This window comes from Otolemur garnettii, unplaced genomic scaffold (genome assembly GCF_000181295.1).
Source record: "Otolemur garnettii isolate 467f Iridium unplaced genomic scaffold, OtoGar3 scaffold00006, whole genome shotgun sequence".
NCBI classification, from domain to species: Eukaryota; Metazoa; Chordata; class Mammalia; order Primates; family Galagidae; genus Otolemur; species Otolemur garnettii.
Window position 1 is genome coordinate 43,246,597 of NW_003852401.1, and position 22,458 is coordinate 43,269,054.

Here is a 22,458-nt window from a genome sequence, read left to right on the forward strand (position 1 = left end):
ACCAAGGGCAACATAGTGAGACTGTCTCAAAAAAAAAAAAAGAGAGAGAGAATGATAAGGAGAAGATGACTTTCATTTGCTACTTTATAAATTCCTGGAGTGTTTTTATTTTTTATATAGTTCTAATCGTTTTATTTATTTAGAAAAGGGGAAGGAGAGGACACCAAATATAACCCAGCACAGTATCAGTACTGGCTGCAATACTACTAATTAAACTATAGACTTTACTCAAATTTCCTCAGTGTCCAATGTCTTTTGTGTCAGGATCCTATCAAAAAGCTCACATTGCATTTAGTTATTATTTCTTCTTAGCCTCCTGTAGTCTGCAAAAGTTCTTTAGTCTTTCTGTATCTTTAATGATCTTGACACTTCTGAAGAGTATTCATCAGTTACTTTGTTAAATACTTCTCAATTTACATGCCATAACTTATTTTTCTCCAAAATATAAACACTTGTGATAAAAGGATGACCAAGTACTACGATTTAGCATCAGAAACCTGGTATTTATGTATTAATCCATCCTTTCCCCACCCATCTGCCCAAAAGGGTTCCATGGCATGGTAGTCAGAATAGTGGCCATCAGAAATGTCCACTCTTAATCCTCAGAACCTAAGAATATGTTACTTTACATGGCAAAAGGATTCTCTGGATGTGATTCTGTTAAGGATTTTGAAATGGGACAATTATCCTGGACTGTCTCAGTAGCCTTCATCATGACAAGAGCCCTCATAAGGGCCAATGTATAGCAGGAGAGGGAGAGAAGATAATGTGATAACAGAAGCAAAAGTCAAAGTGATTTGAGGCCTGGCTGAAAGGTACCATAGGGCAAAGAACAAAGGCAGCCTGGGGGCGGAAGAGATTCTTGCCTAAAGCCTTCAAAAAGAATGCAGTCCTGCTGACACTGTGAATTTAGCCCAGTGAAACCTGCATCAGACTTAAATGCTTCACTTTCTCAAACACACACACAACAACAGCTGCCCCTGGAACTATTAAGATGTTTATTAGCAAGTGACGATTCTGAGGATTGCTAAAGCCCAGAAATGAAGCTAACTGCATCTAATGCAACAACCACACGTACCTGATCACAAAACTATTTGAGAGGAGGGTGTAAGACACTCATTAGCATCTTGTGACATGTACTTTGGGGAAAAGTGCATTATTTATTCTGCCTAACCTATACCATCATCTTATCATTCCTTCCATAACAAAATCCAGAGAATCAACCAAATAAAAAAACTGGGACAAGAAGATTAATTTTAATGAAAAAAAAAAAAAAAAAAAACCCGAGACCAAAGAGAGTTTTTTTTACCTTTTAATCTCTTACAATGTAAAAACATGTCTTATATTTATCTTCCCACCTTGGTCTGTCATTCATCCACCAACCCACCTAACAAATAATAACATACAAAAATTTAAAATTATAAATGTTATAAAGGAGAGAGAATCTTGTGAGTGTGTGATCTAACTTCATTTCAGGGGTCTAAGTAAGAATTCCCTGAGAAATGAAGTATGATTTAAAAAAAAAAAGCAAGAATGCCTACATAAGGGCATGGTGGGAATAGTGGCAGTGGTGTCCAGAGCACAACTCGTGAGAGGCTCTGTGTGTGTCTAGCTTTCTCTCACTCTCTGGGCTCTCACTACTCTCACTTTTCTTAAATTGTTTATCAGGATCTAAACTAAATATTCCTTATTTCTCTTCTATATCCCTGAGTTGTACTAAGCTACTGTTCACTTCACTTAATGTTGTCTAACCTAATAAGACTCAACTGTCTGACGGTAGAGTGGTAGGATCTACTGGGCAGTTTACATACATTCTTGGGCCTTCCCTTCACCTTTATCCTGGGCTTTGTCTCTTTCTTTGATGGAATTTCCTTATGCCTTCCTCATTCAGAATACTCCTCTATTTTGGAAAGAATACTAGCTTCCAGAGAAAGACCATTTGTGAGGCAAATTTTTAAGACTTTCAACGTCTGAGAACATCCTTTTTTACTTTCACGCTTACTGATGGTTAAGACAGAATATAAAATGTGAAGTTTGGAAATTTAGTTGAGAATTGTGAAGATACTGTTTCACTAAGTTTTTGCTTCCAGCATTGCTGGCGAAAAATGTTTTGCTGTTCTTATATATTATCCTCTGTACAAAAATTCATAGGAATTATTCTGTCAAAAAAGTCAATAGCTTCCCATCAATGATAAACTGGGGCTGGAAGATATGTGGGTCAAAAATTCCCATCTTCAACTGCAATAAAATTCAAAAAGGCTGGCTGTGGCTCACATCTATAATCCTAGTACTCTGGGAGACTGAGGAGGGTGGCTTGCTTGAGCTCAGGAGTTCAAGACCAGCTTGAGCAAAACAAGAACCCATCTCTACCAAAAATAAAAAAAATTAGCTTGGTGTCATAGCAGGTGATTGTCATTCCAGCTACTTGGAAAGCTGAGGCAGGAGGATCACCTGAACCCAGGAGTTTGAGGTTGCTGTGAGCTAGGCTGATGCCAGGGCACTCTAGCCTGGGCAACAGAGAGAGACTATGTCTTGAAAAAAAAAAAAAAAAGCATAAAGTATTTGAGAAAGAAGCTAACAAAAATATCACATCTTTGTGAAGAAATTTTATATCTTCACTGAAGAATATAAAGAACTTGATTGAGCACAGGTAAGATGGCTCATGCCTATAATTCCAGCATTCTGAGAGGGCAAAATGGGGGAATCACTTGAGCCCAGGAGTTCAACACCAGTCTGAGCAACAGTAGAAAAAACTACCTGGACATGGAGCTGCCTGTCTGTTGTCCTGGCTGCTCAGGAGCCCAAGGCAGGAGGATAGCTTGAGCCCAGGAGTCTGAAGTTGTAGTGAGCTATGATGACATCACTACACTCAGCCCAGGCGACAGAGCAAAATTTTCTCCAAAAAATAAAAAATACAAAAATAAAGCCTTGATTGAATAGAGAGATAGGCAGTGTTCACAGATACCAACGCAGGATCATAATTCTCTCCAACTTAGAGTCAGTGCAACTCTCACACAAATCCTAACAAAGTTTATCTACATAGTGATCCTAAAATTCATAGGGAAGAATATAGACAAAAAATAGTTAAGGCAATGTGGGGGTTGGGGGAGGAAGGAAAATTTATCCTGTCAGATATTAATACTAATTATAAATCTACAGCAATTAGAACAATGTGGTATGCAAAGAGACAGAAACAAGAACAACCACCATAACAGAGAGCCTCACAACACCCCCAACCATGTGGAAACAGTAGGCAGCAGATGGCTTCAGCAACTCGAGAGGAAGGATGTACCGTCTAGTAAACTGTGCTGAGCCAACTGGTATCCACAGGGAAAATAAAATTAGATCCTCCACATCGCATACAAAACTTAATTCCAAATAGATTTTTAAAAACCTAAATGTGAAAAGCACAAACTTTTAAAATGAAAAATCAAAAATAAAAATGGCGAAATGGCAACACTTACTGAATCTGAGGAATGTGTACATGTTAAATTATTTTCTGTCTTTTTATGCAAGTCTGAAACTCAAAAGCTCATGAATCATCTCTAATACTCACCCTGTATCCCATGTCTTCCACAACATCACATGAAGCTGCATTATCATTTGTATGCCACACTGTCTCTTTGATGCTGCAGCCATACATAAATACATTTTTCTTTCGGGAATGGCCATGATAATCACAGTAAACCTTGAAAAGAAAATAGATTTTTTTAAAAATTTAGTTACAAGGTGGCTCACACCTGTAATCCTAGCACTTGGGAGGCCAAGGCTGGTGGATTGCCTGAGCTCACAGGTTTGTGTCCAGCCTGAGCCAGAGCAAGACCTTGTCTCTAAAAATAGCTAGGCACTGTGGCAGGTGCCTGTAGTCCCAGCTACTTGGGAGGCTAAGGCAAGAGAATCACTTGAGCCCAAGAGTTTAAGGTTGCTGTGAGCTATGACACCAAGCCATTCTACCAGAGGTCACAAAGTGAGACTCTGTCTCAAAAAATAAATAAATAAAAATAAAATAAAAAATTAAAAGCCTTCAAATTTATATATTGCTAAGTAAAAGTAGTTAGTATGACAATGACAAGGATATTACTGTTAACAGAACCACCATTTAACAAGTAGAACCAACATATGTAATAATATCTAGTCTGGGAATGGATCTATGACTAATTCTAGAATTGCTAAATCCTTTACAAGTCCTACATCACCTTTGTATCTACTATTCACCATTTTCAAAATAATAAATTTAATCATAATTCAAATCTACATCTGTAATCATCACTGCCTCCAAAGGAATGTAAAAACACGTATTTAATTTAAAAGAACAAGAAAACGCTCTCATGAAAAACACTGTAAAGAAGGATATGGTTTCAATTTAACTTTTAAGAGCATCTTTTAAAAATGAAAAATAAAGTACAGACCTATCAACTTTACTTCTCTGCAAACTTTTTCTGTCTTTCCCAATGAAAGATTAAATAATTTAAATATTGTGCTTGCTTTGGCAGCACATACACTAAATAATTTAAATATTCATGTAATGGGAACATTCTAATCAAAAGCTGGTAAAAACAGCTTACATATATAGCTCAAAACAGCTTACATATACAGCTCAGTACAGCCCGACACCCTGCCTGTGCCACATGTCCACGTGTACAGAGACTTAACAGTTTCAGAGCTGACTAAAGAAGTCAGAAGTAAGCTTCTACTAGTTTGAGAATTTGGAAGATACATACCATTGCATTACTGTTGCTCAGTGAAGTTAAATACCTAAAACTTATAACCAGGAGTTACTATTATAGATAATATTCATCCAAAAGGAAGAAAAAAAGGGCTAAAAAGAATCATAAACATTCATTCTGATAAAATAGAGAGTATGTATATGTTATATTAATTTGACACTATAATTATTACCCAAGAGGTAGGTGATTCTTAAAAAAGACGCTTTATCTTTGACTTTCTAAAGCAAAAACCAACCTTGCCACTTACCAGGGGTAAACGCTTCACTGCAGCCAGGTACTGCAGTAGCCCTTTGGCATGGTAAATAGTAGGATGTAAATCTGGATTTGGACTCTGCCACTGTCTGTTCAAATCCTCTCCACTTAAAGAACAGCGGTGACTACATATACATAAACACAAAGATAGAAGAACATTGGTACTAATAAATCCTTATATCCCTTTATGATTTAACTTTGGGACTATTCTGTAAAGTATTTCAGATAGGTATAGTGAGTGGGCTCCAGCAAATGCACATCATTACATAAACCCTTATTAAGCATTTGCTACGTGCAAAATCTTGGGTCACATACATTTAACTGCGGTAAACTTTTCAATTTACAATAAAATTGTTCAAGCTATAGAAAGAAGTTAATTCTCAATTCTGAGGTTTTGTTCCATGTTTTACAAAACTTATTAGTGATCACATTTTAATGGTCACACCGTATAATAACCATTTGCTATACTAATATTCTATAGCTTGACTTCATTAGTAATGCTATAAAAGTACTAGCTATCTGGATCCTCCTTCTGAGAAAGGCAAGTGTTATGAAAAGTACACAATCTTATAAAAATTCAAACACACTTTCATTTACTCATAGGTAGTAGGTATTAAAGCCATCAAGCAAAAACTTAAGCAAACAATCACAAGGGGATAACAAATATAAATATAAAAAGAATTCTAAGTGGCTGATATGTTTCTAAATTAAAAATAAACATCACTGTAGTTCCATAACTATAACATAATAACTAAAAAGAAATTCTATATTTTAAAGAATTCCATATACTTTAAAAATTCAGTAACTTCCTAAACTAGGAGAAATATTCACACTACTTGTGTTGAATAAATAAGACACTGTCCTCTCATCTTTGGAGATGTCCAGTTAGCCTCAGTCTCATCTTTCAGAAGCACTACAGAAGCCTTGCCAAATTGCCAGAATACATTTACTGTACTAAGTACTGTATGCATGCCACCACTTAAAAAGTAATTATTTTCCAACATTTCCAATCTAAAGAATTCTTTCTGTTAGAAACTAGAACTCTTCGAAACAGGAAAAGATTCACAGATCGGGTTAACATTCCACATCAGTAGAAAGAGATCCCAGAAGATTCTAAATCCTACAATACTCTAGGTTCATGCTGCTAACAAACTTTTTTTAAAGGAATATGAAAGGTACGTGTTAATCTTTCTTACATCCTGACATTGTGATTTTTCTAAAGGTAAGGTGTTAATCTTTCTTACATCCTGACATTGAATTTTCTATACAATTCAAGCAAAACAGAGACATTTTATGAAATCATATTCTCATGGATACAGCATTTTTTAAAATGTCATACCACTAGCATACAAAATATACTTTCATTTTAAAGTTTACCTTAGATGAATTCCCCACCAAAAATTTCTTTGTTCTAGAGAAATTACTAGGTTTACTTTCCTAAGTAATCTGGACATTTATTTCAACAAGTTCATATAGGACAACCACAATAATCTACAATATATTCTATAACTATTGCTTAACTTACTTTCCATTGATGACACCATCTGGATTTAGCATAGGGACAATTTTAAAAATATAGGATTCTCGTAAGCTCTGAGCAGTAGGGTTATTACTCATGAGATACTCCAATGTTCCTTTCATAACCCAACTTGCATTAGTTTCTCCAGGATGTACCCGAGCAGATAAGAAAACGTAAGGGCGATTTCCTAAAGTACACATAAAATCTCAAATTAAAATGAACAGCTACTAAAAGTTTGTATGATATTTTACTTTGGGGCTTTGGAAATGTCTCTACTCAATTTTGAATTCTGATATAAATTCAGAGAACTCACTGTGCACCTAATAGACACAAGCACTGCACTAGGCCCTACAAAGAAAACAAAATAAAACCAGCATAAACCATGTCCTGAAAGAGCTCATAATAGGAACCTAAAACAATAAATAGCATTCGAGCCACTCATTTATTTTCAAATGACAAATCTAACATGCAAAATTAGTTCTTTAATGTAATCCTAGTTTTATAAAGAGCAAGTAGTCAGGGAAGTTTAAAATACAAAATTATGCTTCATAAAATCACAGGGAAAAGAAAGAAAATACAATCTTATCCCTGTCTTATAGTCACAATGACAAGTACAGAGAAAAAAATTTTTAAAAATCTGCTCAGAGATTCACCAAAAAAAGTTCTTTGCTATATATTTAGACATACAAGTCTACAAAATAATCACTTAGCTCATCTACAAAAAAAAAAATCACTCAGCTCATCACTTATATTTTCATACATAACAAACTTTCTCTCTTTTCTGAAACTACTTAAACCTTCTTATCAAAATTAGAACAGCTTCCTAATTTTTACTACCACAGCTGTACATTTGAGGCGATTTAAAACATATATAATGGCAGGGAAAAACAAGTAGCTATTCAGAGCTAACAATCAGAACAATCGATAGGTTTCTGGTTGTTTTATTTATAAATACTAACAAAATTAGTTGTTGATTTTTAAGTTGATGGTATATTACATGAATCCTTAAAATAATTTGCTGTATTTACTTTGAATATAATGTCTAAGGATAAGAACTAAAAATCAGTTATCAAAAGGGATCTCGTTTTCAAGAGAAGGAAACTGAGGCCCAGAGGGAGGCCCATGATTTGGCAGTAACAGGACTTAGACTAGAACTCTATAAGTCTTCTGACTTAGGTTTGTTCCATTACAAAATATATATCAAGCAAAGAAAAATAAGTGAGAATGACTGATATTATGAGTGAAAAGACAGACTTACTGAATTGACAGATATGTTCATAATAATTAGACTCTGGCATTGCTGTTATAGTCACCAAGGGGCAGCTGTTTCCAGACAGGGTCTCACATAACACATCTTTTCGAAAATAGATTTGCTGAGGATTGTGTGCTGACTCCAATTTTTGAAGATGCATCTTAATAAAAATTTAAAGCAAAGTATACAATCACTTAAAAACTCTCTGTGATAAAGAGAAATAATGCATCCAGATCTCCACATAACTACAAGTGAATCAGATATATGAAACTCTCAAGGCAAGATAGAGTCTAAATATTAGTATTCATGAAATTTCAGAAAGATGAAGTAGCAGGTATATTGTTAATTATGCCACACCATCACTAGGGTCAGGGACAATAGCCTATAATAAACACATTATCATTCCTGCAGCAAAACATATGAAGAATCGCCGTAAGCGAACTCAGTATTCTAAATAATCAGCTCAAGCTTTGTTGCCAAATGAGTTAACAAAGATCTTTTGGTTTTCAAAGCCTTTTCAATTTTGGAATTATATTATAAGTGACTATAGACTTGCAAAATAAACTTAAAATCTGAACAATGAAAATTACATAGCAGAAGTTTTTCATCAACCTCTTTTCCTGATTTCAAAATTAATACAGGCTTATTGTAAAATGTCTGGGAGACACAGACAATATAAAGAAAAATTTTAAAACACCCATAATTGGGCTCGGCGCCTATAGCTCAACCGGCTAAGGCGCCAGCCACGTACACCTAAGGTGGCGGGTTCGAATCCCCAGCCCGGACCCGCCAAACAACAATGACGGCTGCAACCAAAAAATAGCCGGGCGTTGTGGCGGGCGCCTGTGGTCCCAGCTACTTGGGAGGCGGAGGCAGGAGACTCGCTTGAGCCCAGGAGTTGGAGGTTGCTGTGAGCTCTAATGCCATGGCACTCTACCCAGGGGGACAGCTTGAGGCTCTGTCTCAAAAAAAAAAAAAAAAAAAAAAAACACCCATAATTGCATCACCTAAATTATTATTAATAAATGCAATGTATATATAACCATGTGATCACATAAAAGACAGTTTATAATCTGATTTTATTGATTTATACATACACGTGCACATACACATTTATAATTATGAATCCTACTCCCCATCAGTAAACAGTTAAATACATGCTGCTGGGAAACAGTGTTAATCGTCTTAGTATGTGGCTACACCAAAAAACAAATTGTCCAATCTCTTATTTTTAGATACTCAATTGGTTTTCAAACTTTTGCCTATCTTCATTTACATAATCTGAATGGTCACTATTTGCCAGAAACTGTGCAGAGTTCTGAAAATGTAACAATAGATAAATGGACCCCACCTAGGGAATAAAATAGAGAGTACTATGGATCCTCTAATAAGGGAAGGGAGCCTGGCCAAGTGGAGAGTAAGGAAAGGTCTTCTGGAGAAAATCACATTTAAACTGAGATCCAAAGGACGAGTGAAGAAGACAGAGAGGAGTACTACAGGCAGAAGGAAAAATATGCAATAGCACAAGAAAAATCAGGGCTTTTCAAAGAACTCAGGAAGATTCCTTACAGCTAAACCAGAAAGAACAGGGTGAGAAATAGAGAATCTGGGGACAGAATGAAAGGCCTGATATATCAGTCGTTCCCAAAGCATAGTGTACATACTAATGGTAACTGAAACAACTAAGTGATACGTGGATAACCTTTTAAAAACGTTTAATAGGTATATGTTTTACTGTGAATTAGAAAAAAAGTCTAGCACATTAAACCTGTAATTTCATGAATGGTAACTAATGACGAGGATAAATTTTAAGAAATGATCTTTTTTAAAGACTATTTAAAAACAAGTATCGAATAAATAATTGTCCAACAGTATGTGGACATGGCAAAAAAAATGTGAAAGAAAAATAGTAGAAAAAGGGCAGGATAAACCATGGTAAGAATTTCAGACTTTACATAAAGGGCAAGAGATTAGCTATAATAGAGCCCTCTGGCTGAAGTGGGGAGAAAAGACTAATGAAGAGTCTAGGGGGTAAGAGGGAATCTTAGGACAGCAGTTAGAAAGAGGAGGCAGAAGACCACTGAGAAGCAACGGTCATCCTGAAAAGGGTGATGGCCGTGGGACTGAAAGAAAGCAGGAGAATTCAAAACATATTACAAAGGCAAGATCGGTAAAGAACAATAATATATAAACGGGCAAATAAAAATGTTGAAAATAATTGTGATATACTTTTATAATTATTTTCCTAGGATAAATTACCCCAAAATCGAATTACTAAGTCATTAAGTATATATGTTGATGCCATGTAATTCAGCACAGATACATCAATATAATGTCCGTATATATTAAAATGCAGTAAGCTTTGTTTAGCGTTCTCAGCCTTGATACCTTATCTACTCTATAAACTGTTGTTCTTTCGTTTTCCCCTCTCTAATTTTGGAAGCTTGTTTCTAATCATAGTGCTCCCATATCTTTCTTAGTAAACTAACCATACCTTCAGGGTCCTTGACCATTACAAAAGACAAGCTATCTGATAATAAATCTACCACAGTTGATCATTTACTTTCTTGGTTTACTTTGTTTAGTTTTGCTTTACATTGCAAACATTTAAAAATCAAAAGTTCCCACCAAAAAACTCATATATGGGTATAGACAAAAAAAAAAATCAAGATCTAGGACTCCATATGAAACCATTTCCTACAGAAAACTTTTTCAATTTTTGATACAAAAAATTCAAATTCCATCCACATTTTTCCACTGTTACATTTTCTACAAGATTTAACGTTTCTGGTTAAATAAATTTAAATGTCACCTAGTTAAAAGTTGCAATCATGGAACCTCGGCTTAGAGATTTGTAGACTTCAACAAAAGATGGGAAGTCTTTAATATTTCTATTTAAAAAGAACTGCATTCTCATTTTACTCCCTTTAATGTTTTCAACAAATACTGTAGTATTTTTTAAACTGTCAATGTTGAATATTTTTCTTATTTTATTAAAAACAACTTTTCTTCAATTACTACACACATGCATACAACACAGCAATATTCATAATACAATTTAGTTCTCACCTGTAAAGCTGAATACGTATACGGGTAGTGATAAGCAAAGTAGCAAACGTCATCTTTATGTGGAAAATTGACAGTGAATGTCATTGTATAATAGGATTTTCCCTTCTGCCCACCTGCAGCAACTGAACTTCTTGAGAAGTGATTTCTGCAATAGGAAAGCATAACACATGTTATTACACACAAATATTCTGATTTTCTTTGCTAATTTTATTAAATAGAACTTCAGGGGAAAAAAGAAAAAGCTCACTCTGTAAAAAGTTTAACTTAAATACCCTATCAAAAATAGACTTAGTACTAATAAAAGTTCATTGTCATCAGCCAACACATTACTTTTCAATTCTGGATTTATTAATTAAATGGATCTAAAACTCTACACATCAACAAAATTTTTAAAACCCTACCTTGACAACCGCACACGTTACCAGATCTAGCCAAAGATCATCAATGGCTGCTATAACCATTAGAAGAGAGGCTGATGGACACCTTTATAGGAGACAGATCAGGCTACAACACTTGAATTTGCTAACCAAATTACAAAAAGAAAAATAATCAGAAGTAACATTTCCTGGTGTGGTACCATGAGAATTCATTGCCCCATCTATGATGCATTCATTCTTGACAAAATCAAGCCTGAAGTTGACCAAGTTTCTAGTTCTAAATACCAATTTATAAAAAAGTGGTGAGATAGAAGTATTTCTTAAAACACATGGATACAATAAATTCAAATGTGAAAAATCCTGTATGACAAATAATCCTGTTTCTTTAACAAACGAATAAGAAAAAAATAAAAAAGTGAAGCCTATAAATTAAAACAGACTTAAGGGACATAACAACACAAATCAAATGTATTGTGTGATCCTAGGTTGGATTCTGATTAAAACAAATCACTTGTAAAAAAAACATGTGTGAGGTAACTGAGGAAGTTTAAACATTGTCTGGTATTTCCTCATATTAAGGAATTTTAATTTTTCGAAGGTATGATAGCAGCATTGTGGTTAGACTGTCTTAAAACCCTTACATTTTTGAGATACATATTTAAGTATTTGTGGATAAAATATATCATATAGAAATGGCTCTAAAAATTCAGTGTGCAAGGAGGAGTGAAAACAGCCAAAACAAAGCTTACCATGTGTTGGTAATTGTTGAAACTGGGTGATGAATACCTGGGGCCTCATTACCCTGTATGCTGCTTTTGTAAATGTTTAAAGATTTCCATGTTAAAAAGTTTTCAAAGGTACATACTACCTTCTAAAGTAAGACTTTAAATATGGCTGACATATGCTGACTTAAAGATGCTTTATCTAATGACTTAATTTCTAAAACTCCAAACTATCTTACATTATTTAAGCCAGGAACTGAAGAAAACTCAGGGCCCTACAGATTACTTATTCACAAAATAAATATTCAAGGTATTTTCAAATTGGTATGGTCTTCATTAACTTAGGCTCCGTATCCTGAATAGACGGCCAATGACAAGCAATAAGGATTAAGGAAAATGCAAAACAAATTCAAGAATTAGTCCTTGCCTGCCCTTTTCCTCCCAAAAGTTTAACCATACACTACACAGCAGTTTATAGGTTACAAACCAGAAAAACACACATTATCTCATCCTTTGGTGGAAGGTATACCGTTTTACTCCGTTTTATAGGTCAGACAAGCATCCAAGAACTTAGATGACTCTTAGAAGAGTTATGACACAACGCAAAAATATATTTTAATCTTTACCATCTGAACTTTAGGCTTCAGGAAAGCAACTACAACAGTTTCTGCTACTTAGAAAGGCATTAGTGTTTGTTAAATTGAACTGAATTCCAGTTACAGATCAGGAAATAGCCAAACAAAAAGCAAAATGTAAAACGAATAAAGTAAAACAATACAATAGAAAGCAAAAGTAAACTAAAAAACCATGCCATCACCCCTTATATAGAATGACTTGTCATGCTAATTTGGCATTTTGCAACATGAAAAGGCATTCATTGATTAATGATTTCCATTGTACAAAAGCAGTGAAAGCAAGAAAGAAATATCACTTTTTGAAAAACACTGTTTTACCATTTAATATTCTAAATAATTCTGCCAAAATCTAGCTAAGCACTACCCAGATCATTACTGTTTCACTCTAACTTTATGAGAAAGTTAAGAAACGTTCAGGAATGCTGAAATAAATTAAATTCTAGTCTTTTAGTACGTACTAGAAAACAAAATTTTAAAACTCTTACATCAACAAATAATATGCTTTTAAGAGAAAGAGACAAATGATCAAAAAGTTATTTTTTATGTTAGCCTATCATTAAAAGAAATAGAAAATGTATTTTGGTTACAGAACAGAAAAACTATACTTCTGGGAAAGAGGGGAAACCATGAATAAAGTCTCTACTTGGATTAAAAAAAAAAAGCTATATTTTAGTGCAGATAAATCATACATTGCCTTTATTTCCGTCCCTCATTTATTGGCTACGAGTAGGAGGGAAACACCTTACTGAGATGAATCCCGAGGAATCAAAGCACTTAGGACCAATTTTTTTGCAATGCCAAGTCATTAACTGCTAAAATAGTTCAATTTTAGAAGTTGTCACCTTCTAACTGATAAAGCTAAAAAGGAAGAGCATTAGGCTAGTTAAGTATGATACAAAAACACAGAAAGGTAAGGACTGAGATTAGTAACAGAGAAGAAACAAGGATGCCAAGTGGATTCAACAATGGAAGCTGCCTGAAAACATATTATGTACAAACACTGAGTAAAATGGGAAGTGGGGTATATAAGAATTCTAGATTACTTAGAGGTGAAGTTGAGGAATAATTCATTTATTCCATGGAAGGAGCAAATAATTTCTAGCACTTATTTCTATATCACTAAGATCTGAAGTCAGAGATGAACTGTGTAAGCTGATGTAACACAAACAGATGGAATACATCTCCAGCTAATATTCTGAAGATTAAAATAAGGTAATATTTGTGTGTTAATATAAAAAGGGGAAAGATAAGAATTATATTTGATATCATAGGAACAACATAAAGCCACTGTAAATTATTGCCTATAATTTCTAATTTCAAGTTTATTCAACAAAATTTCCAGAGCTTTTAAGCTAAAAAAACAGAATACATAACTATCTAGGTGGTGGAGACAGAGTTTAAACTAATATTTGTCTATTTACAAAATACATTTTTTTATTATATATCCCCCATAAATCTCAACTAAGGGACTCTTCAAATTACTAAAGCATATAACTCAAAGCATGCAATAATTATTCTAATTTTTAACTTTACACTGAAATAATAAAGTTAATATTCTCTTTTGTAGTAAGCTGATGTCCTGGTTTTCTTAGAATACTTACTTATAGTAACAAATGTCAGTCCCCATACGAATCCACCACGGTCTGGCATTTAATGCTTCCTGAACCGAATACATGAGTGGCTGCATACCTTGGGGTGGGAGGTAATAAGAGAGAGAAGAGAAAATTCCTTTCAGAATTTTTGAGTAAAAATTAACCTTGCCTTTGTAGAAAGTACCAAACATTCAGGAATGCTGAAATAAATTAAATTCCAGTTTTTTAGTATGTACTAGAAAACAAATTTTTAAAACTCTTGTATCAACAAATAATGTTTTTTATTTTTTTAGTTTAAAACAGAATTACAACTTTAAAGTGAAAAGTTATTAAACTCTATTAATTATTTTTTACTCTATTAAACTTTTCATATTAAAAAAATAACATTCCAGGCTGGGCATGGTGGCTCGTGCCTGTTAATCCCAGAACTTGGGAGGCCGAGGCAAGTGGATTGCCTGAACTCATAGGTTCAAGACCAGCCTGAACTTTTAGAGTGAGACCCTGTCTCTAAAAAAATAGCTCAGCATTGTAGCAGGCTCCTGTAGTCCCAGCTACCTGGGAGGCTGAGGCAAAGGATCACTTGAACCCAAGGTTGCTATAAGCTATGATGCCATGGCATTCTACCAAGGGTGACCAAGTGAGACTCTTGTCTCAAAAAATAAATAAATAAATAAAATTTTAAAATAGCATTCCTTATAATAAGTGAAAGAATCAAAAAATAGTAAAAATGTAAATATGATCACCCTCTAACTCTCCATGAATTCCCAACCACACTGAGGTTAGTGGGGAAAATGCCACCAAAATGGCACGTTTGTTTTCTTCCCCACTTTTCTCCATGCAAATATGAGCTTGTAGTGGAAAGGAGGAGGAGAGACCGTTAACAACAACAGAATTAAATATATTTTGTTTAGGTATTCTTAAAACATATTTTCCACATGAACTTTAAAATTATCTTAATTTCCAAAATGATATACTCGGTTTCTAACTAAAAATGAATTAAATTCATGTTAATTTTTAAAAGGTTGACTGATTTTCCTTATATTCTAATTTTAGGATAGAATCATTTTCTTGGTGAAGAATAATTTTGTTACATTTTTATCCGTGAATATCTTCATAATATGCTTTTTCCTTTTCATTTCTAACTAGTTATTGCAACAATGAAGAAGTGTTCATTTTTTTGTTTTTATCTTATATTCACAATATCTAATACTATCACTAACCGCTCTTTCGTAGTCTCCTAGATTTTCTAGGTATATAATCACACCATTTGTACTGAAAATATTTTATCTCCTCTTTTAGTATTTGTATCAGCTATTTACTACTTTGATTGCATTTAGAGAAATGAAACAATCTCAAAAAATGAATATAGTGGGAAGAACAAACAACTCTGTCTTGTTTATTATTTTAACCAAAATGGTTTACCATTCAATGTAATAGTTGCCATTTTTTTGCAAATCAACTTTATCATGTTTAAATAATAAAAATAGCTAACAATTAATGATTTCTGTGTGCCAGACACTGTTTTTACATGTATTAAGTTATTAGATTTTATAACCACCTTAGGTGGAAATGGTATTATTATTTCTATAGCTTGAGTAGTTTCACCATAATTATTATTATATTTGGAGTTTTAATTATTTTATCAAATTTCTTTTTAGCATCTAATAGAATCACATGGCTTTTCTCCCTTACAACATATAACAAATTATATTAATAGGTTTCCTATTATGAATTATCTCTGCATTCCAAGAAAATGTTATTCTTTAATTCTAAATAATTAGATAATATTTAGAATTTTTGCATCCAAATTCTTAAGTTTTTAAAATTATCTTTAACAAGTACTAATATGACGATTATACTAGTTTCCCTATCATTTATTAGAATGAAAAACAAAAGCATAATCTTTTTTTAAAGGGATAAATATAATTCAGCTAGAATATCATCTCAACGTAACTAATAAATATTTTATTTCCTTTTCAATAACTGTAGCCTGTTCAGATCTCTACTTTCTCCTGATCATTTTCAGTATTTCTATGTTTTATTTCTATCTCATTATTTTCAGCATTTACTTTTAGAATTCTTTTCTCTTCCTTGTGATTCAGTTTTTTCTAACTTCTTAAGTTGGGTACTTATCAGTCTTCTTCTATTTTAAGTAATGCAAGCTACTGAAGATTTTCAGTATTCCGAATCTCAATGCCAGATGAGTTACGGCCCACACACCTGAAGTGTTCTCTTTGGCACTACTTTCTAGCTGCCCAGTTGAACTTCCTTACGTTCTGTATCTGCCAGTGTGGCACTACTAGCTACAGGTGGCTATTAAGCACTGGAATGTTTCTTCTACTGAAGAAACAAATTTTTTAAATATTTGGTTTTAATTAATTTAAATATAAGTAGTCACTGGCACAATTCAAGATAATGTGTAACATCAATTTTAAATTTTCTCTCCTTTTTTTTTTAAAGAAGAATATTACATCATTTCTAAGTACTTATTTTTTATTCAACTTTTTGTTGATTTCTACTAATGTTTTAGATCACAACGAAATCTGTAACAAAATATAATAAAGTTTTTAATGTTTCATGAACATAAAGTAACATACTTTTTCCATACGCAGAATGAAAAAGTTGAGAAACAACAGTATTTAATTACATTAAGGTCCTGGAAATACATAGAATTTGCTGCAAAGCCAAAGTGTCTGCTCTCCAAAAGAAAATGTTTCCAGGGTTTGGTTCAAATGGATTCTTTTCATACACATCAAATACGTCAACTCACACAACATTTTAGTTTGTTTCACATTTGTACTGTGACTTTATTGCAGTATTTCCAATGCTGTTTTATCCTCTTATGGGGGAAAATTCATGGGTTTTTCCCTCCTTATCCCAAATGTTTTCAGTTTCTTAATCACATTATAGTATATAATTTCTTAAAATTCATTCCACTTTCTTCAAAGCATAATTTTAGGATCTCATTAGCTTCCAATTCTAATCTGGATGAGTAGCTTTCTAGGAAACTAGCTATCATCCAGTTATTTCTTTTTACTGGACTCCCAGATGACTTCTACCATTTCTTACATATCACATCTCCTCCTTTCACTCCCAGCTAGAAAACACCCACAAGTATGTTCTCAAAAAGGGGATCCTAATGCATCCCCAAATCGAATTTCTCGACTATATTATTGAATATCCTTGCTTATTTTTTGTCTTCTTGATATGTCAAATTCTGAAAGGGGTATTTTAAATTCTCATAACTGCCGTCTTACCAAGTTGCACTGCTTAGAGATTTTGCTCTGCTTATGTGGGAGTCATGTTGTTACCTTAGTTCTACTGCGTAAGGACTCACAGTATCTTCAAGAATTCCAACTTATAAATATGTAATATCTTATCTTTGACCTAGCCAGCGTTTTTTCTTTGTCTGACATTAATATTACTACTTTTGCTTTACTTTGTTTATATTTCCTAGTTTGTCCTTCCCCAATCATTCACTTTCAACCTTTCTTTGTCACTAATTCATAAACATACAAACACACCTACCCACCACTCACTAACCTGTGTGACCTCCAAGACTTGACTTTTGGGGTCATTTCAGCTTATTCCTAGTTAACAATAACAGATACACATTTCATTTTATTCCTTTCACCTCATTTTCTATTACTTATCAAATGTTTTTTTGCTTCCTCTTTACTTATGTTGTGTCTCTCCACATTTCCTTTTCTTCTTCCTTAATTTGAAAGTTTTCTATCAAGCATTTCAATCCTGCTTCCTATCCTCATACTGATGATTAACTAATATTTTTCTAACATTCCATCAAATTAAATAGCTAAGACATTCCACCAAGACAAATTAACTTTTTCACTTCGCTAATATTACTCCATTTAAAATGTTTTCAGTTAACACATTTTATAAATTCCAGGTCTTCTAGCTTGATCTTTTTACTCACTGACTTTCTTCACAGAGTATTCAGGTAGCATATTTGCTGAATTCTTATGTACACTAAGACGTAGTTTGTTGGCAGTGACAAATGACAGACTTTACAAAAGACATTTGACCATTTACTACCTTCTAGCAGAGAAAATAGAGGAATGAATGGTTACTAATCTGCCCATTCTATTCCCCCATTTTCCCTTCTGTAAAATGAGGGTAACAATGTTGCTGGGTTGTTGGTTGCATGGATTAACTCACATGTGTTAGCACTTAGAACAGGACATGGCACATGGTAAATATTCAGAGAATGGTAACTGCTATCATTATGATTATTATTAGTATTACTTCCTTTTAAGTTATCATTCTTTTAAAGTGGAAGCATGTTAAGTTTTTCTCTTTATACTTGAAACTCAAGCATCTCACTGGTCCATATAAAGGATATCTGTGAGCTCGGCGCCTATAGCTCAACCGGCTAAGGCGCCAGCCACATACACCTAAGGTGGAGGGTTCGAATCCCCAGCCCGGACCCGCCAAACAACAATGACAGCTGCAACCAAAAAATAGCCGGGTGTTGTGGTGGGCGCCTGTGGTCCCAGCTACTTGGGAGGCGGAGGCAGGAGACTTGCTTGAGCCCAGGAGTTGGAGGTTGCTGTGAGCTGTAATGCCACGGCACTCTACCCAGGGGGGAACAGCTTGAGGCTCTGTCTCAAAAAAAAAAAAAAAAAAGGGATATCTGTGTTCCTTTTCTCTTCCTGGGACTCAGTGAGCCATTTTAGTCTGAAGTTTCAACCTCTTCCAGTCACACCAAACTCATTAAAATAGTTAACTATGGTAAGACAGAACAAAGTTCAAGCTGAGGTTAAAGGGCACTTTCAATTTACTTGAAGTGTTCTAATTTTACAAAAGGCAATATATTGTTATATTAGTTTTAAATGATATTAAATTCTGATTATAGTTAAGGAAGCTATATTTGCAAATTCTGACTATAATAAAAGCCATTTGGACAAAATAGGTTGCCCCAGAAAGAATCAATCAAATGACTCAGACTCAATAAACTACAGTCTACTCAATCTGATATTGAAAGGCTATATTTGAGTAATTGCCTTATTCATTAGCCAAAGTATAAATCTTTAAATGCATAGAACAAATATGCAAAAACTATCAAAACAGACAACTGAAATATGAAATTGGCATCCAATGTTATAGGCTTCTAATAATATTCAAGCAAAGGCCAAAGTTTTATTGAGGACATGGTCAATATTAAATGCAAATACAAAGAAAGATGAGCTGTTTAGCCCCAATTATCAATGTACTAAAAATCATAGACTCACAAAATTTTGGAGTTGAAGTTAATACCCTCATTTAACAGATGAGGGAGATAAGAAAAGTTTAAAATGGAGTTCAAATAAACCTGAAAGCATCTTATCAAAAGCTGCATATGGTAGTTGGACTCAGTGACTCCATAAAGAAAAAGATGGCTAATATTACAGCAGAAATTTACGCTAAAAACAGAAAAACTAGATTCTTAAACTAGAAGATAATGGCAGCCACCTAAATTTCAATCTTTTCACACCTTCTAACCAACAATAAATTCAACAAATAGCACGGATAAAAACCAAACATGACCTAGGCCTTCAGTATTACTATAAGGTAGGATATTACAAACTTCAAATTACCTAAAAGTAGAGAAATGGGCAAAGATATAGGAAGCAAATGGAAATAATAAAGTAGGGGTTAAAATCCTTAGATCAGGCTTGGCACCTGTGGCTCAAGTGGCTAAGGCGCCAGCCACATACACCTAATGAGGCGGGTTCAAATCCAGCCCAGGCCCGTCAAACAACAATGATGGCTGCAACTAAAAAATAGCCAGGTGTTGTAGCAGGCGCCTGTGGTCCCAGCTACTTGCAAGGCGGAGGCAAGAGACTTGCTTGAACCCAGGAGTTGGAGGTTGCTGTGAGCTGTGATGTCACAGCACTCTATCCAGGGGGACAGATTGAGGCTCTGTCTCAAAAAAAAAAAAAAAAAAAAAAATCCTTAGATCAAAGTAGAGTTGGGCCAAAAAATATTAAATAAGACCAATTTTATGATGACAAAAATTACAATTGACAATGAAAATATAACAATAATTAACATGTATGTACAAGGTACGATTAACCCCCTATATAAAGCAGAAACTACAGGGGATCAACAAAAACACACTATTGAGAGTGGACTTCAACACAAAGGCTCTCAGTACAAGACAGATCAACTGAACAAAAAAAAAAAACCCTATAAAAAAACAGAGCTGTCATGGTAGGACGAACAAAAACACACAACAACGATGAAGGCCATTTAGTAAGACACTGCCACACACTGACAAGAACACACTGTGAGATAGTAACATACCGAGGTAATGAAACCTTACTGAGTAGTTTCATTACTCAGGTTGGTGGCAAGCACATAATGGCAAGTTTGCAAACTTAATTACCAGGCCATGTACACCAATAGTTCTAATGGTCATTCCAGAAAAGAGTTCCCAAAATGCTTTGAAGGGTATACTAGGCACTGGTGCTGAAGCATAGCTTCTCAAGGGGAGTACTTCAAAGATGACCATAGTGATATTCAGCAATGAAATATGTAGCACTTTTTCTAGGATGAGTTTGTGAACTTAATTGCCTAATTGCCTTAATTGCCTTTGTTTATTCCCTAATTCGGTCCATTCAGATGGCTTGGAAGCATTAACAACTCAATAGTGTATACTAAGCACATAGATCTTAGTTGTAAAATACTAGCCTCTACTAAAGCAAACCAACTTCTCTGAAGAAATAGTTGATTTCAGGCTGGGGCAGAGAAAGGCAAAATGAGCTTTTTGTGTCCTGTCATGCCAAAAAACAAGAACATCTATAAGGAATGATAAAGATATGTCAAAAAGGGACACATAAAAGGGGACACACACCAATGTGAAAGGGATCCCATTGGCCAAAGTTTGGGTAATTTTAGCATCAAAATAAATGATGATAGCAACAAATTATAACCCACTGTGTAAAAAATAGGAAACCAGGTCTATACTTTATTAATGACACCTGAGGAGGTATAAGATATTTACAGTACCTCAACGTAAAAGTCTTACTAATTACAAAGAGAAGTGGGTAACCTGGCACACATGACTTAAGCAAGTGATCATATTATCATCATCGGGCTTATAGGTATGTGCCACCAGAACACATCCCTTCTGTGATATTCCTACCAAAGATGTATACCTTAAATCAGAGCATAAGGAATATGAGACAACTTCAAACTGAGAACCATTCCACTGATTAACAAACCTGTAATTTTCAAGTGTGAAGGGCGTCAAAGACTGTAAAACTATTTCTTGATTAAAACAGTTGAAAGACATGTGACAACATGTGGCTTTGAGCTAAACCCTTTTACTGAGAAAAAAGTGAAATTTAAATGCAGGAGGGGGTGTCTCAGGATGGGATTCACGTCTCAATGGCAATTCTTGGTTTTAATGGTTGTACTGTAGTTATATTTAAAAAACAACATTGTTTGTAGAAAATATGCCCAAAGATGCTTAACATGTGGGTAAAGCAGACAACTTGTCTTTAAATTTGAAATTATTTTAAAATAAAACATTTAGAAAAAGTTGATGATCGCAGATTGAACTAGGGTCTTCTTAACATTGCCTTATACATTTAACAAATATTTACTGAACATCTATGAAATCCCATGCTACAAATGTTGAAAATGTCAACAAAAGAAACATAATTCCTAGTCTCTCCTGAATTTATGAGGAAGTTAAAAAGAGGAATGGGGGGAGCAGGGAAAGCATCACTTAGCCACACATAAAATAACAAAAAATAAAACTGTAAGGAGCACCCCAAAAGGAAAAAAATTAAAAGTAACATTTGTCGGGGGACTAATCAAGACTAGGGAGTCAGGGAAGACAGGCACCAAATCAAGGAACAGTTCAGCTCAACTTTGGGGCATGGAATGGGGAGTGGAAATGCTATAGACTAGACACCAAAATTCTATCAATCTACATGTGAACGGATTTTAAAATCCTCACATTTTTTTTTACTTTTTTTATTAAATCATCGCTGTGTACATTAATGCAGAGATGAGGTACAATGTGCTGGTTTTATATGCAATTTGAAATATTTTAATCCTCACATATTTAAGAGAGGCAGAGACCAGGAGACAATGAGAAGGTTTTTACTGAAGTTCCCAGTCACTAAAATACAAGACTGCCATCTACTGGTAATTTCAGCAAATTACCTTCAAGTAGTAGGGGGTAAGAGGGAGAAATGGATTGAAATGGATTATAGTATTAGAGAAATAAATTCTTAAACTCAGCACTCCAAATGCAGTATTCATCTTATAATTAAGAACACAGTAAGAAATGAAAATATTTTT

The 22,458-nt window shown here is 34.2% G+C and overlaps 1 protein-coding gene across 1 annotated transcript in view; it reads right to left on the reverse strand.

Annotated features, from left to right (window-relative positions):
* AGTPBP1 (ATP/GTP binding protein 1) overlaps positions 1–22,458 on the reverse strand; it is a 185,611-nt gene that overhangs the window by 32,733 nt on the left and 130,420 nt on the right. Inside the window, exons 18-23 of the mRNA XM_012812988.2 lie at positions 14,155–14,242; positions 10,820–10,964; positions 7,757–7,910; positions 6,505–6,685; positions 4,975–5,104; positions 3,557–3,688 (exon numbers count right to left, since the gene is read on the reverse strand). Of these exons, the coding sequence (XP_012668442.1) occupies positions 3,557–3,688; positions 4,975–5,104; positions 6,505–6,685; positions 7,757–7,910; positions 10,820–10,964; positions 14,155–14,242 (830 nt within the window). The remainder of the gene's footprint in view (positions 1–3,556; positions 3,689–4,974; positions 5,105–6,504; positions 6,686–7,756; positions 7,911–10,819; positions 10,965–14,154; positions 14,243–22,458) is intronic.